Below are 12,139 nucleotides of genomic sequence, written 5' to 3'. Positions count from 1 at the left end.
ATATTTTTTAAAATAAAATAAAAATATTTTGAATGTTATCTCATAATATGCCATATTATGATATGACTTGACATGAGAGGCCATGTTGTATGCAGTGGTGTTGTAACCTTCAGACCTGAAGAAGAGCTCTGTGTAAGCTCAAAAGCTTGTCTTTCTCTCCAACAGAAGTTGCTCCAATAAAAGATATTACCTCACCCACTTTGTCCCTCACAAGAGGACATGCCATAGTGTGCACTGCATGTCATGAAATAAGGTAAAAATAATCCAAATCGTACAACATTGACAAGAAAAAAGAAATAAAAGAAATGCCTGAACAAATTTTTAAGAATTTGTATTTCATTTCAAGAACATTTGGTTTTGTTCCAATTCAGAATGAAAACTAATTTTGAAATGTCAAGTGAAATGGAAATTCAGTGTTTTGACTGGACCTGCTCCGGCATAACCCAGGCCAGAGAGTCTCACCCAATGATTCCTACATCCAGCCCATCACAGAACTGCTCAGGACATAGGCACTGACTCCATGGGTGCTCCAGTGCTGGGGCGGCACTCAGGAAACAGCTCAGCGCACTGAGGGGGCAGAGGGCCAGGCTATGGCCAAGGCAGCTGGACTCACTAGCTGGGGCTGGCTGATCCAGTGCAGGTTGTTCCCAGCCTGGGCCGGGCCCCCACCCCCCAGGCACAAAGCTCTCTGCGTCTCCAAGCCCCACACGCCAGGCCTGGGGCAGTTTTGCCTGGCAAAGCGCCTGGGCCAAGCTGGAATTTTGGTGGGTGTCCCAGCCAGTAATTTCTGAACCGCCCCACTGGAGAACTGACCCTGGCCCTCCGAGCTGCCACCAGCACCTGGGAGAAGGGTCATGCTTTCCGAGGGATGAATTTCACCAGCACAGCAGCAATTGCAAAGGCTGCTCCCCCTGTAGCTGAAACCCTCTGGGTTATTTGCTGGGAGAAGCTGGAGGCAGGAGGCCCTGGATGGGGGAGGAGAAGGAGTGCAGTGCACTTGGGGGAGTGGGTGGAAGAGGTGGGGCCTTGGTGGCAGCAGTGGAGTGGGGGCGGGGCCTGAGGCAGAGTGAGGGTCAAGCACCCCCAGGAAAATCAGAAAGTCAGCGCCTCTGCCTCAGGAAATTATTTTTCTTTCCCCACTGTGAAATTTTTTTTTGGGGGGGGGGGGGGGAAGAGATTTTTTTTAAGATCTTTTTCAGGTTTTTGTTGGAAAAAAAACCACACATATTTGCGGGTTTTCAATGACAAAAATATTTGGTGAAAAGGTTTTGCGAAACTTAAATAAATAAATAAATAAATAAATAAATAAAAATCCTATTTCCAGCCGGAAATGTTTATAAAATTCCATTTCAGTTCTTTCATAAACAGAATTTTCCAAACATTTTGGTTCCATAGGAAATTTCTAATTTCTGACTTTTGTTCAAATTTCAGAAACGTGAAATTTCTCACAGGTAAAAAATTCTAGTTGATCACTAAGCTCCCTGCAGCCTGCCAGGTTTGGGGGTAGCAGAGACTTCAGAGTGAGAGTTGCTCAAAAACTGTCCATCCAGACTCTTTCTGTGACAGAAAATTGGGGGTTTGATGGAACAAAAATTTTAGCAGAGTGTGTGCTTTAGTCAATTGTTTGATTAAAAAAAAAAATGAAAGTCCCCCAAATTTAAAATTTTCAGCCAAAACCCAGATTTTGGCTATTTTTTAATTCTATTGATTTTTAATTTTTTTTGGCAGTTTTTGAACCAAAAATGTTGGGGTTACATTGAAAAGTATAAATTTTTCACTGAAAACTTCAACAAAAACTAGAACAAATATTAGTTTCCACTGAAATTTTCTATTGAAATCATTTTCTGTCCAGCTCTGCTCAAAGCCAGCCAGAGGTGGTCAAAATTTTTTGTTCCGCAACATCTTTGGATGAAAAACAGACTTTATTTGCAAATGAATATTTTCCATTTTTTCAACAAAAGAAGTTTCCAGTTTTTGTTTTTTCTCTCCAGTTTTTCCTTTTTTCCCAGTAGCAAAATAGTAAATGGGGGAAAGCGGGAGCAGGAGGAGAGAGGAGAGGATGAGAAAAAGCAGAGCGAGGAGGGGGGAAAAGAAAAGGCAAAGATTTAGATTTTCAGTTTGGGTTTTGTTGGACAATTTGGAATACTTTTGCAAAAACAATTTTTTTTTAATATTTTCAGTTTCTTTAAAAAAATAAAATTCAGTGGAAAAGATTTATGATTTTCTGGACAGATCTGCCCAGAGCTTCCACAGTGGGCAGGAAGTTTGAATAATAATGCAACTCACCCAGCGAGCTGATGCTCTGGTAATTCTCATACATGATGTCCCTGTAGAGCTGTTGCTTCTCCTCATCCAGCAACAACCACTCTGCCTTACTCAGAGTCACAGCCACATCCTCAAACTGCACTGGCACCTGCAACCACAAAAACTTCCACCTCAGCACGGGCCACTCCAAGGCTACCCCCTGCTCACCAATGCTTGTGCCAGACACCAGCCCTTCCCTTCCAACCTCTGTCAGTCCTCCTGCATCCCACTTAGCGCCAGCTTTCCCAGGGCCAATCCCTGAAATCAGGGCATCAGGCACAAAAGCAGGTCAGGGCCAAGTGCCGAGGAAACAAGACCCACAGAATTTGGGTGTGCATGGTGGGGATTGAATCCTGACAATAGTACTGGTCCATTACTAGATGGAAATGGTAGAATTATCAATAATAATGTAGAAAAGGCAGAAGTGTTCAATATTTCTATGCTTTATTGGGAAAAGAAAAACAGATGATTTAGTCTCATCATATGATGATGATAACATTGCATCCGATGAAGTGAGCTGTAGCTCACGAAAGCTTATGCTCAAATAAATTTGTTAGTCTCTAAGGTGCCACAAGTACTCCTTTTCTTTTTGCGAATACAGACTAACATGGCTGCTACTCTGAAACTCTTTCCATTAGTATCCCTGGAGGATGTTAAACAGAAACTATTTGTAAGACATTTGTAAATCAGCAGGCCCAGATAATTTGCATCAAAGGGTTTTAAAAGAAGTGGCTGAGGAGCTCGCTGGACCATTAGTGTTGATATTCCATAAGTCTTGAAGCATTGGGGAAGTTCCAGAAGACTGGAAGACAGCTAATGTGCCAATTTATAGAACAGGTAAATGGGATGACCTGAATAATTACAGGCATGTCAGCCTGACATCAGTCCTGGGCAAGATAATAGAGGGGCTGATACAGGACTCAATTAATACATAATTAAAGCAGGATAATGTAATTCATGCCAATCAACATGGGTTTATGGAAAATAGGTCCGGTCAAATTATCTTGTTTTTTGTTTTATGAGAGTTCAGTTTTGGATGACAAAGGTAATAGTGTTGACATAATATACTTAGACTTTTGTAAGGCATTTGACTTGGTACCACACAACATTTTGATTAAAGAACTAGAATGATATAAAATTTACATGGCATATATTAAATGAATTAAAAACTGGCTAACTGCTAGGTCTCAAAATGTAACTGTAAATGGATAATCATCATTGAGTGGGCGTGTTTTCAGTGCGGCCCACAAGGATCGGTTCCTGGCCCTACATTATTTAACATTTTTACCAATGACCTGGAAGAAAACAAAAAATCACTAATAAAATTTGCAGATGACACAAAAATTGGGGGAGTGGTAAATAATGAAGAGGACAGGTCACTGATACAGAGCGATCTAGATCACTTGGTAAACTGGGTTCAGGCAAACAATATGCATTTTAATACCGATAAATGTAAATATATACAACTAGGAACAAAAAATGGAGGCCAGTGGAGGAGTGGGGACTCTGAGAAAGAAGCAGTCTATCGTCAGAAGCAATGACTCTGAGAAAGATTTTGGAGTCGTGATGGGTATTCAGCTGAACATGAGCTCCAAGTGTCACGCTCTGGCCAAAAGAGCTAATGTGATCCTGAGATGCATAAATGGGAATCTCGAGTAGGAGTAGAGAGGTTATTTTACCTCTGTATTTGGCACTGGTGTGACCATTGCTGCAATACTCTGTTCAGTTCTGGTGCCCACAGTTCATGAAGGATGTTTGGAGAGGGTTCAGAGAAGATCCATGAACATAATTAAAAGATAAAAAAAACCTTCCTTATAGTGATAGATTCAAGGAGCTCAATTTACTTAGCTTAACAAAAAGAAGAGGTGACTTGACCACAGTCTATAAGTATTGACATAGGGAAGAAATATTTAATAATGGACTTTTCAGTCTAGCAGAGAAAGGTCTAACATGATCCAATGGCAGGAAGTTGAAGCTAGACTAATTCAGATTGGAAATACAGTGCAAATTTTTAATAGTGAGGGTAATTAACCATTGGAATAATTTACCAAGAGTGAGGAGTGGATTCTCCATCACTGACAAATTTTAAATCAAGACTGGATGTTTTTCTACAAGTTCTGCTCTAGGAGTTATTTCAGGGACGATCTCTGGCCTGTTAGACAGGAGGTCAGACTAGATGATCACAATGGTCCCTTCTGTTCTTGGAATTTATGAATCTTAGTGTGGGGAGATGATGTTCGTAGCCACATCAAGCAACAATTAGTGTTGTTTTCTGTGCCCTACAAAGTAACTCTAGTGAGGAAATGACTTGCATGTTAGCTTGAGGCCCTCCAATTTGGAGGGCACATTCTGTGGGAGACAGCCACCCTTACACAGTGAATTTAAAGAGCAGGCTGGCTTGTTTCCATGAGGCCTATAATTTGGTAGAGCACCTTCACTACAAGATGAGCACCCTTGCAGAGTGAATCACAAGCTTTCATAGAAAATCAGCACTGGGCGGGATTTAACTCAAACCAGTCACGACACTGCAGGAGAGAGCCCCAAGATGTCACTATTATAAGGGAGACTTTAAATGAGAGCAGAACATCTCCAACTCTCCCTCAGGGCATCTCAGACACACCTGTGTTAAGATGCCCCATGTGTGGGGAATTCCCTCCTTCAAATTCCCTGACTAGCAGCACTGGCAGCTCTCACTAGCCAAGGTCTCTCCCCTTGATGCTTCTAAGTTGTCAGGGCCACATGAGTCTCCAAGCACTCAGATGTCCATGAGTGGCCACTAACTTGGGGCACTACAGTTTTTAGTTGTCCAGCTGGGAGACAGGTGGGGCCTGGTTTCCAGGGGCAATGTGCTAAAGATAACACAGCTGTAGCTGGGGCGGTTGACTCACGTTGGGCACCCAAATTCTGAAGCACCCATTCTCCATGAACATATTGGACAAATACAGGAACTCTGGCTCCCCTGTGGCTTCCACGGTTTATCTCCCCTTCCCACCCTGGTCCCTCACTGAGATAACTGGAGTTAAACTCTCACCTGTAGCCCCAGCCATTCGATCTCTGGCTGCCCCACCTGGAACCCCTCTGCCAGGGCCACCGCTTGGGCGCCGGTCTCAGGACCACTTTCCCAGATCCAGCTCCGCATTTCCTCCGGCAGGATGGTCAGGAACTGCTCCAGGATCAGCAGCTCCAGGATCTGCTCCTTGGTGCGGCTCTGGGGCTCGAGCCAGCGATGGCAGAGCTCCCGGAGGCAGCTGTAAACCTCCTGGGGCCCCTCAGCCTCCAGGTAGCAGAATTCCCTGAAGCGCCTGCGCTGTGTCTCCGGGCTGATGCCATAGCGACGCAGGATGGTCGCCTTCACCTTCCCATAGTCACTTGTCTCTGTGATGTCTAGGCTACCATAGGCCAGCTGGGCTTTCCCGGTGAGATACGGCTCCAGTCGGGTTGTCCACTCCCCTCTCGGCCACTGGCAGGCATCAGCCACCTGCTCAAAGGTGGCCAGATAGGCCTCGATGTCGTCCTCTGGCGCCAGCTGTGGCAGCTGCAGGGTTCCCCATGTAGGTGCTGGAGTTGGATTAACCTTGGCAGGGGTCTGCGTGGCTGACAGCTGCTCCTCTCGGCACGGTGCCGTCCCCTCCTTCAGCTCGATCCCAGCCTGCTCCAGACCCCTGGGTGACTCACTGCCCCCCTGGGAGGTGGGGTTTTCACACCCATGTGCACAAGTCCGTGCTGGCACAACTCTGGGAGGGGGCGGCAGTTCTGGCTCTCCAGGCCTGAGGGCGCAGGCTGGAGCCGGCCCCACCTCCGGAAGGATGCGCAGCGCCCGCAGCACCTCCTGCCAGACGTCCTCCCAGTGCTGCAGCATCTCCTTCTGCGACGCATACCGGGCCTGCTGCGGTGCCACCCATCTCAGCAGCTCCCCAATGGTGCCGGACTGCACCACAATGGGCAGCCCGCCCGCCCGCTCCAATCCCGCATTTGGCTCGGGCCCAGCTGAGGCCTGCTGCTCCGTCAGCCCAGTGGGGCACATCGACTGCTCCACCTGGATCTGAAACTGCAGGTCCAGGGCCCCCTCTGCCCCCTGCCCTGCAGCCATGGCTGCTCCCTGGGGTGTCCTTATCCCAGCAGGGGATGAGCCCAGACCCCAGGCCTTTCTGGCTCATTCATGCCCCTGGCAGGAAGCATCCAGCCTCTGGCTTCCTACCTCAGTGTCCCGTTTTTGACACCAGGTGAGCCGGGTGGGGGATCAGGTGCGAGGGCCCAGAAGCACAAACTGTCTTGCGAAACCAGAGCGACCTCCTGGAGCCGGCAATGCTGCTGTCTGGAAAGAGGGGCTTCTCCCGCAGCTCCTGAGAGGGCACGGGAAACACAGACAGTGAGGGGGCAACTCCATGGTACCGAGGGATTTGAGTGCTTAGCTCAGTCTGCTAACTCCTGGTAAAAACGACAACGGCCGAGTCGTCCCTGGGATTGTGCCTCGTGTTCGCTAACACTCCTGTCCTCCTAGCGTGGACGCACCCTTCCCTGCCAGAAAAGCTGTGAGTTCTTACAGCCAGCTAGTGACCACCTCTCCTTGTTAGAGAATCGTCCCAGAAGGGAGATGGGGCAATGAGGGGCACGAGCCAGGGACCTGGGAAAACCGAGTTCAGTTTCCTGCTCTATCAGACTCTGTGTGTGGCCCTGGGACAGTCACTCTAGCTTCGTCTACATGAGGTAGAGTTTGTGGTATGATTACATCAGCATAGCTACACTGCCAGTACCCTGTTGTGGGGATGCAGTTATGTTGGTATAAAAGTGCTTACACTGATATAGCTTATGCTGGTTTGGTGTGTGGTCTAAACTATATCAGTGTAACTGCATCTACACTAGGGCATTTACTGGTATAGCTCTGTCGGTAATAGTATCACACCCTGCATCCCCCTCCCAAGGTATGCCAGTAAAGCTTTGAAGGATAGACCAGGCCTTGGTCTCTCTGTGCCTCAGTTTCCCCACATGTACCTTGGTACAGTAGGACTGCCCTGGCTCACAAGGGTATGTGAGGATAAATACATGAAGGCCTATGGGATGCTCACATACTATGTTAACAGGGAGCATATTTCCTCCTCACTTATCTTTGAACAAGGGAGTGAGTGAAAGTTCCCAATACTGGCAGGATTTGCATTGTTCATACCACATATGCAGAGCTTCCAGAGAAAAAGTCATAACTGAAAGACCCGTGCCCATCTTCCCCACTGATACCCCCTGCTCTCTGCCCCGATCCGGCACAGACAGGCCCCTGTCTTACCTCCCCATCCACCTCCCATTCCCTCAGCTCCCTGCCCCACCCAGCACAGACAGGCTCCTCCATGCCTAATGCTGGGTGACATGGGGTTATGTCTAGGTTATTAGGGTGTATCTACATGGGGAAATTGGCTGGTGGGAAAGACAACAACCCCTCCTTGTACAAGGACCCAGGGGAGGGGTATGCAACGGCTCTAACAGCATTCAACTGATCTGAACCCGCAGGTGAGGAGAATGGGATCCCAGCTTCCATGCCCCCCCCCCACATTTCCCTGCTATTCTCACACACATCCCCTCATGAGCCCGCCTCCCACTATATCCCTTCTGACACACACACGTTCCCTCACCCACATGGCTACCCCTCACCCAAACACGCTTCTCATGTGCACCTTGTTTTAGTGTCACCCCCACGTGTTCTTGGCCTTCTCTTGCATGTCCTCCACACATGCTCCTGCCCCCCACAGATCCTCTCCCCACTAAAATAATGTCTTTGTAGTCACATGCTCTCTTCCCATTTCTCTCTCTCTCACACACACACACACACTCTGCCCATCTGGCACTAGGGTGACCAGATAGCAATTGTGAAAAATCAGGACAGAGGGTGGGAGGTAATAGGGGCCCATATAAGACAAAGCCCCAAATATTGGCACTGTCCCAATTTTATAGGGACATCTGGTCACCCTGTCTCACACACACACAAATGCACACTCTCTGCCTGTCACACACACACTGTTGGAACAATTGGGGCCTAGCAATTATTGTGAGCCTAACTGTGAAAAAGTAAACAAAGTTTACAAACATGTTACTATAACCTCTAACAATATATGATGGTGAGAAAAGGTGCAAAAGGGAGACAGAAAGCCTGAATTAATCTAAACAAAAAGGCCTACTGATATAATTCAAAACTGTGTTACAGTCATGCCTGGGACCAGAAGTCAATGAACCAAAATTGGTGTGTCAGATATTGGGCCTATTGGTGGACAAAATAATGAAGGGATGGGCTATTCCACCCATCACTCTCCTTTTGGGGTCTGTGACAGGGTGTGCATACCCTGCACTAGGCAAGAAAGGGTTAACCCCAAACTGTGGGCAAAGGAAGTCCCACCCCTCAGATCTTTCTAGGCATGCTCCGACTGCCACTTTAGCATAAAAGGGAGCAGCCCAGCTCATTCTAGGCTGACCACTGAGGGGGATGGATGCTTGGTGGAGGCTCCAGTCCAGCAGCTGCTTCAGCACCTGTGGGATCCCGAGGACCAGATCAGAGACCTGTTGTTGATGGTGGGCTGACTGGAGTCAGAATCCCAGGGAGTGACCTGTTCCAGGAGCCCGGAGACCCTGAGACGTACAGATCCTGGTTTCAGGAGACACAGTAGAAAGTGGCCTGGGGGGGCGGAGTGAATGGTCTCTCCCACTTGAGGAAGGTCAGCGTGTTGCAGTAGGATCTCTTCTGACTAGGTGTTGACCACACTCATTGCTGACAGGACCCTGGCCAGGACCTGGTGGAGCAGGGAGGGCCTGGGCCTCTTACCCCAGCTGTCAACCTCCCCTCCCCTGAGTGGCCCCTGACTCTGGCCGTTAGCTATACAGCCTTGCACCTGAGGGCAGCCATATTGACTCTAACCTGTGAGCCATGCTGTCTTAAGCATGAGGACAGTCTGGTGTACCGTAGTATCCCCTCACCCAAGATCCACCCCAAAAGGGAGATGGGGTGTGCATACACTGCAACAAGGTCCTTTTTAAAAAAAAAAAAAAAAAAAGGGAAGAGAGATTTTGGGAGGAAAATTGGCAAAGGGGGATGCAGGCAGACTGCAAGAGAGAAGATCATGAAGGAGCAAGCTTTATCATCATGACTGCCTGACCACATTGTCTCCTGGATGACCAGGCTCCTCCATGACACTGGTGGGCCTTTGTCATCCTGATCCTAAGAGATTTTTCTGACCAGACTCAGGCAAAAAAAGGGACCCAGCTGACATCACCATCTCTCCTGGCTCTGGCTGAATCCCAAACACCACCTGGGATGTAAAACTTTGTCCCCCCACCCCTAGGTGTTCTTTTCCTTCCCCATCTTATTTCTTCTCTTTCCTATCCCTCTTCTTTTGCCTTCTGTTTAATAAGAGTCTGGCTTAGCTAGCCAAGGCCCTATATTTTGCAATATGGCTGTAAACCTTTGACCAAAAAGGCAGCTAAAAGTAATGCCCTAAACAGCCCAATACTGGTACAAGTTTGCCAAGTCTTAGTGTGACTGATCAGACGTGTGACTGGCAACATGCGTTTTTTCCAACAGTGAAACTGCAAGTAAAAGTCAACAACAACAAAGACAGAAACTGCACGTTCTATCTCTGCTGTCCTTTTCTGTCCCCTGATGTGTGCCCGTCTTGCTTTGCCTTTTAAATAACAAAACACACATCACTAACAATAGCTCCAGCCCATTTCTCTTAACTTTTTGATAGTTATTACTATCTTTAATACCATCTAAATATCTGTCAAATGATGGGGGGAGGGAGCATTCCTTTTAGAAACTCCCTCCTGCTTTTTTAAAAAAAAGAAAAAACAATGTTAAAATAAAAGCCTTATTTGGTACTTTACATATCAAACCTTTAACTATATTGTCCCTTCCTTTTTTTATCTTTATTAAAGGATTAAAAAAATGTTTAATGGGTGTTTGCCAGGGTACTAAATACTATTACTACCAAAACCCTGAACCTTGTTTTAAAATGTTTACTATTGGACACCTGTGAGTCTTTAAGTCCATATATTCCAATAAATTAATGTAACACATACAGTCTCTGCTCTCGCTCTCTCTAACACACACATACACATTGCCTGGCACACATGTTCTCTCCCTGTCATATGTGATGCACACACACACACACGTGCTCTTCTGCCCATTGCACAAACACACACAAGTTGCCTGGTGTGCACTCACATGTGCTCTCTCTCCTGATCACAGGAGCACACATATGCTCTCTGCACATCACACAGCCACACACTGCCTGACACACACACAGGCAACTCCCTGTCACATGCGCACACACATGCTCTCTGCCAGTCACACACAGACATGCACACAAACACTCTGCCCATGACACACACACTCACACGTGTTCTCTCCCTGTTACATGTATGCACATACCTTCTTCCCATCATACAAGCATGCATGCTCGCTGCCTGTCACATGCGCACACACACACACGCTCTCTCCCTCTCCCACACACACACCCTCTCTCACACACACACACACACACACACACACATTCTCTCAGTCACAGGTGAGGGCTCTCCTACCCCTCCTACTGTCCCTGTGCCACCAGGAATATTTTGGGCCCCCATTTCCCCCTTCAAAATACTATTTGCTTTCTTTCCACAAACCAGATCTTCCCACGGAGCCCCGTGTGAACGCGTCTGCTTCTGCCGGCAGCCAGCGCGGCTCCCACCCGCCCCTCGCCCTGCCTGCGTGCGCTCCCCTGCCCCGTCCGCATTCACCCAACCCGGCCGGGACCCCCCCGCGTTCCCTCCCTGCCCTGCCGGAGCGCTGCCGCGGGGGGGCTGGGAGCAGAGGTCGCCTTCAGCTCCCAGACAAAGGCAGAGCCAGATCCGCTGGCTGAGAGCGGCTGGGAGACCCACCCAGGGGAAAATAGGGGGCCCGTGGTTACCTGGGCTGGGGATGCACGCTGGGAACCGCGCCCCTAGGGCTGGGGGGGGGGGAAGGTGTCTGTCAGTCTCTTTCCCCAGGCTACGCTCTAGCTCAGCCAGAAGTTATTGGACCGGATGCAGAGGGTGGAGGTGGGGTTGGGGGGGGGGGGGGGGAAGGAGACTTTTTCCCACCATGCAACTGCAGGGTGGTGCTGCTCCTCCCCCACTTGCTTGCTCACCCCCAGCTTGCTCTCAGGACCTGGTGCCCAGAGACGTCCCTTGCTCAGCACTTATGGGGTGGGGTCAGCATGGAGGCTGTTTATACAGGGCGTCCTTGCTCGGAGCTGAGATGCAGCTGACTCCGGTGGCTCTTTACACAGGTTCTTTCAGTCCATCCTAAGATAAAGGTACCTCTGAGGTGGGGTGCAGGGGCTGTTTATACAGGGGTCCTTCAGCCAAAGCTGAGATGCTGCTAGCTCTGGGATGGGGGGTGGGGTCTGTTTGTACAAGGATCCTTTGCCCAGTTTTGTGATGCAGCTTGTGCTGGGGGCCCTTTAGCCAGGGATCCCTTGCCAGGCATTGAGATGCAGTTGATACTGGGGTGGGGCATTAGGGATGTTTGTACAGGGTCCCTCATCCCATAATGAGATGCAGCTGCCTCCAGGGTGGGCTGCAGGGGCTGTTTAACCAGGGATCCTTTGTCCGCTGTTGAGTTGCAGCCATCTCTGGGGTGGGGCATGGCAGCTGTTTATACAGGAATACCTTGCATGGTGCAGAGATGCAGCTGATTCTGGGGTGGGATGTGGGGGGCTGTTTAGGCAGGGATCCTTCAGCCTGGGCTAAGATACAGACACTCTGGGATGCTGGGGCAGGCCTGGGGGCAGCCCAGTGCACCGTTGCACTGACTCCAGCGCTTGTGTTTATATTG

The 12,139-nt window shown here is 48.8% G+C and overlaps 1 protein-coding gene across 4 annotated transcripts in view; it reads right to left on the bottom strand.

The window, feature by feature from the left end:
• Nucleotides 1-11,483, bottom strand: part of LOC119856489 (zinc finger protein 853-like) — a 32,662-nt gene extending 21,179 nt beyond the window's left edge. For 2 of the 4 annotated variants that reach the window (XM_043516468.1, XM_043516470.1), the window contains exons 1-3: nucleotides 11,232-11,482; nucleotides 5,336-6,647; nucleotides 2,287-2,413 (exon numbers count right to left, since the gene is read on the bottom strand). In XM_043516468.1, the coding sequence (XP_043372403.1) occupies nucleotides 2,287-2,413; nucleotides 5,336-6,394 (1,186 nt within the window). In that variant the 5' untranslated portion in view covers nucleotides 6,395-6,647; nucleotides 11,232-11,482. Of the gene's footprint in view, nucleotides 1-2,286; nucleotides 2,414-5,335; nucleotides 6,648-11,231 lie in introns of all 4 variants that reach the window. The other 2 variants (XM_043516469.1, XM_038404014.2) reach the window with 2 other exon arrangements.
• Nucleotides 11,484-12,139: the final 656 nt, after the last annotated feature.

The sequence above is a fragment of the Dermochelys coriacea genome, chromosome 6 (assembly GCF_009764565.3).
Source record: "Dermochelys coriacea isolate rDerCor1 chromosome 6, rDerCor1.pri.v4, whole genome shotgun sequence".
NCBI lineage: Eukaryota > Metazoa > Chordata > Testudines > Dermochelyidae > Dermochelys > Dermochelys coriacea.
Note: the sequence above shows the minus strand (reverse complement) of the source record. Positions and strands in the feature narration are given on the sequence as shown.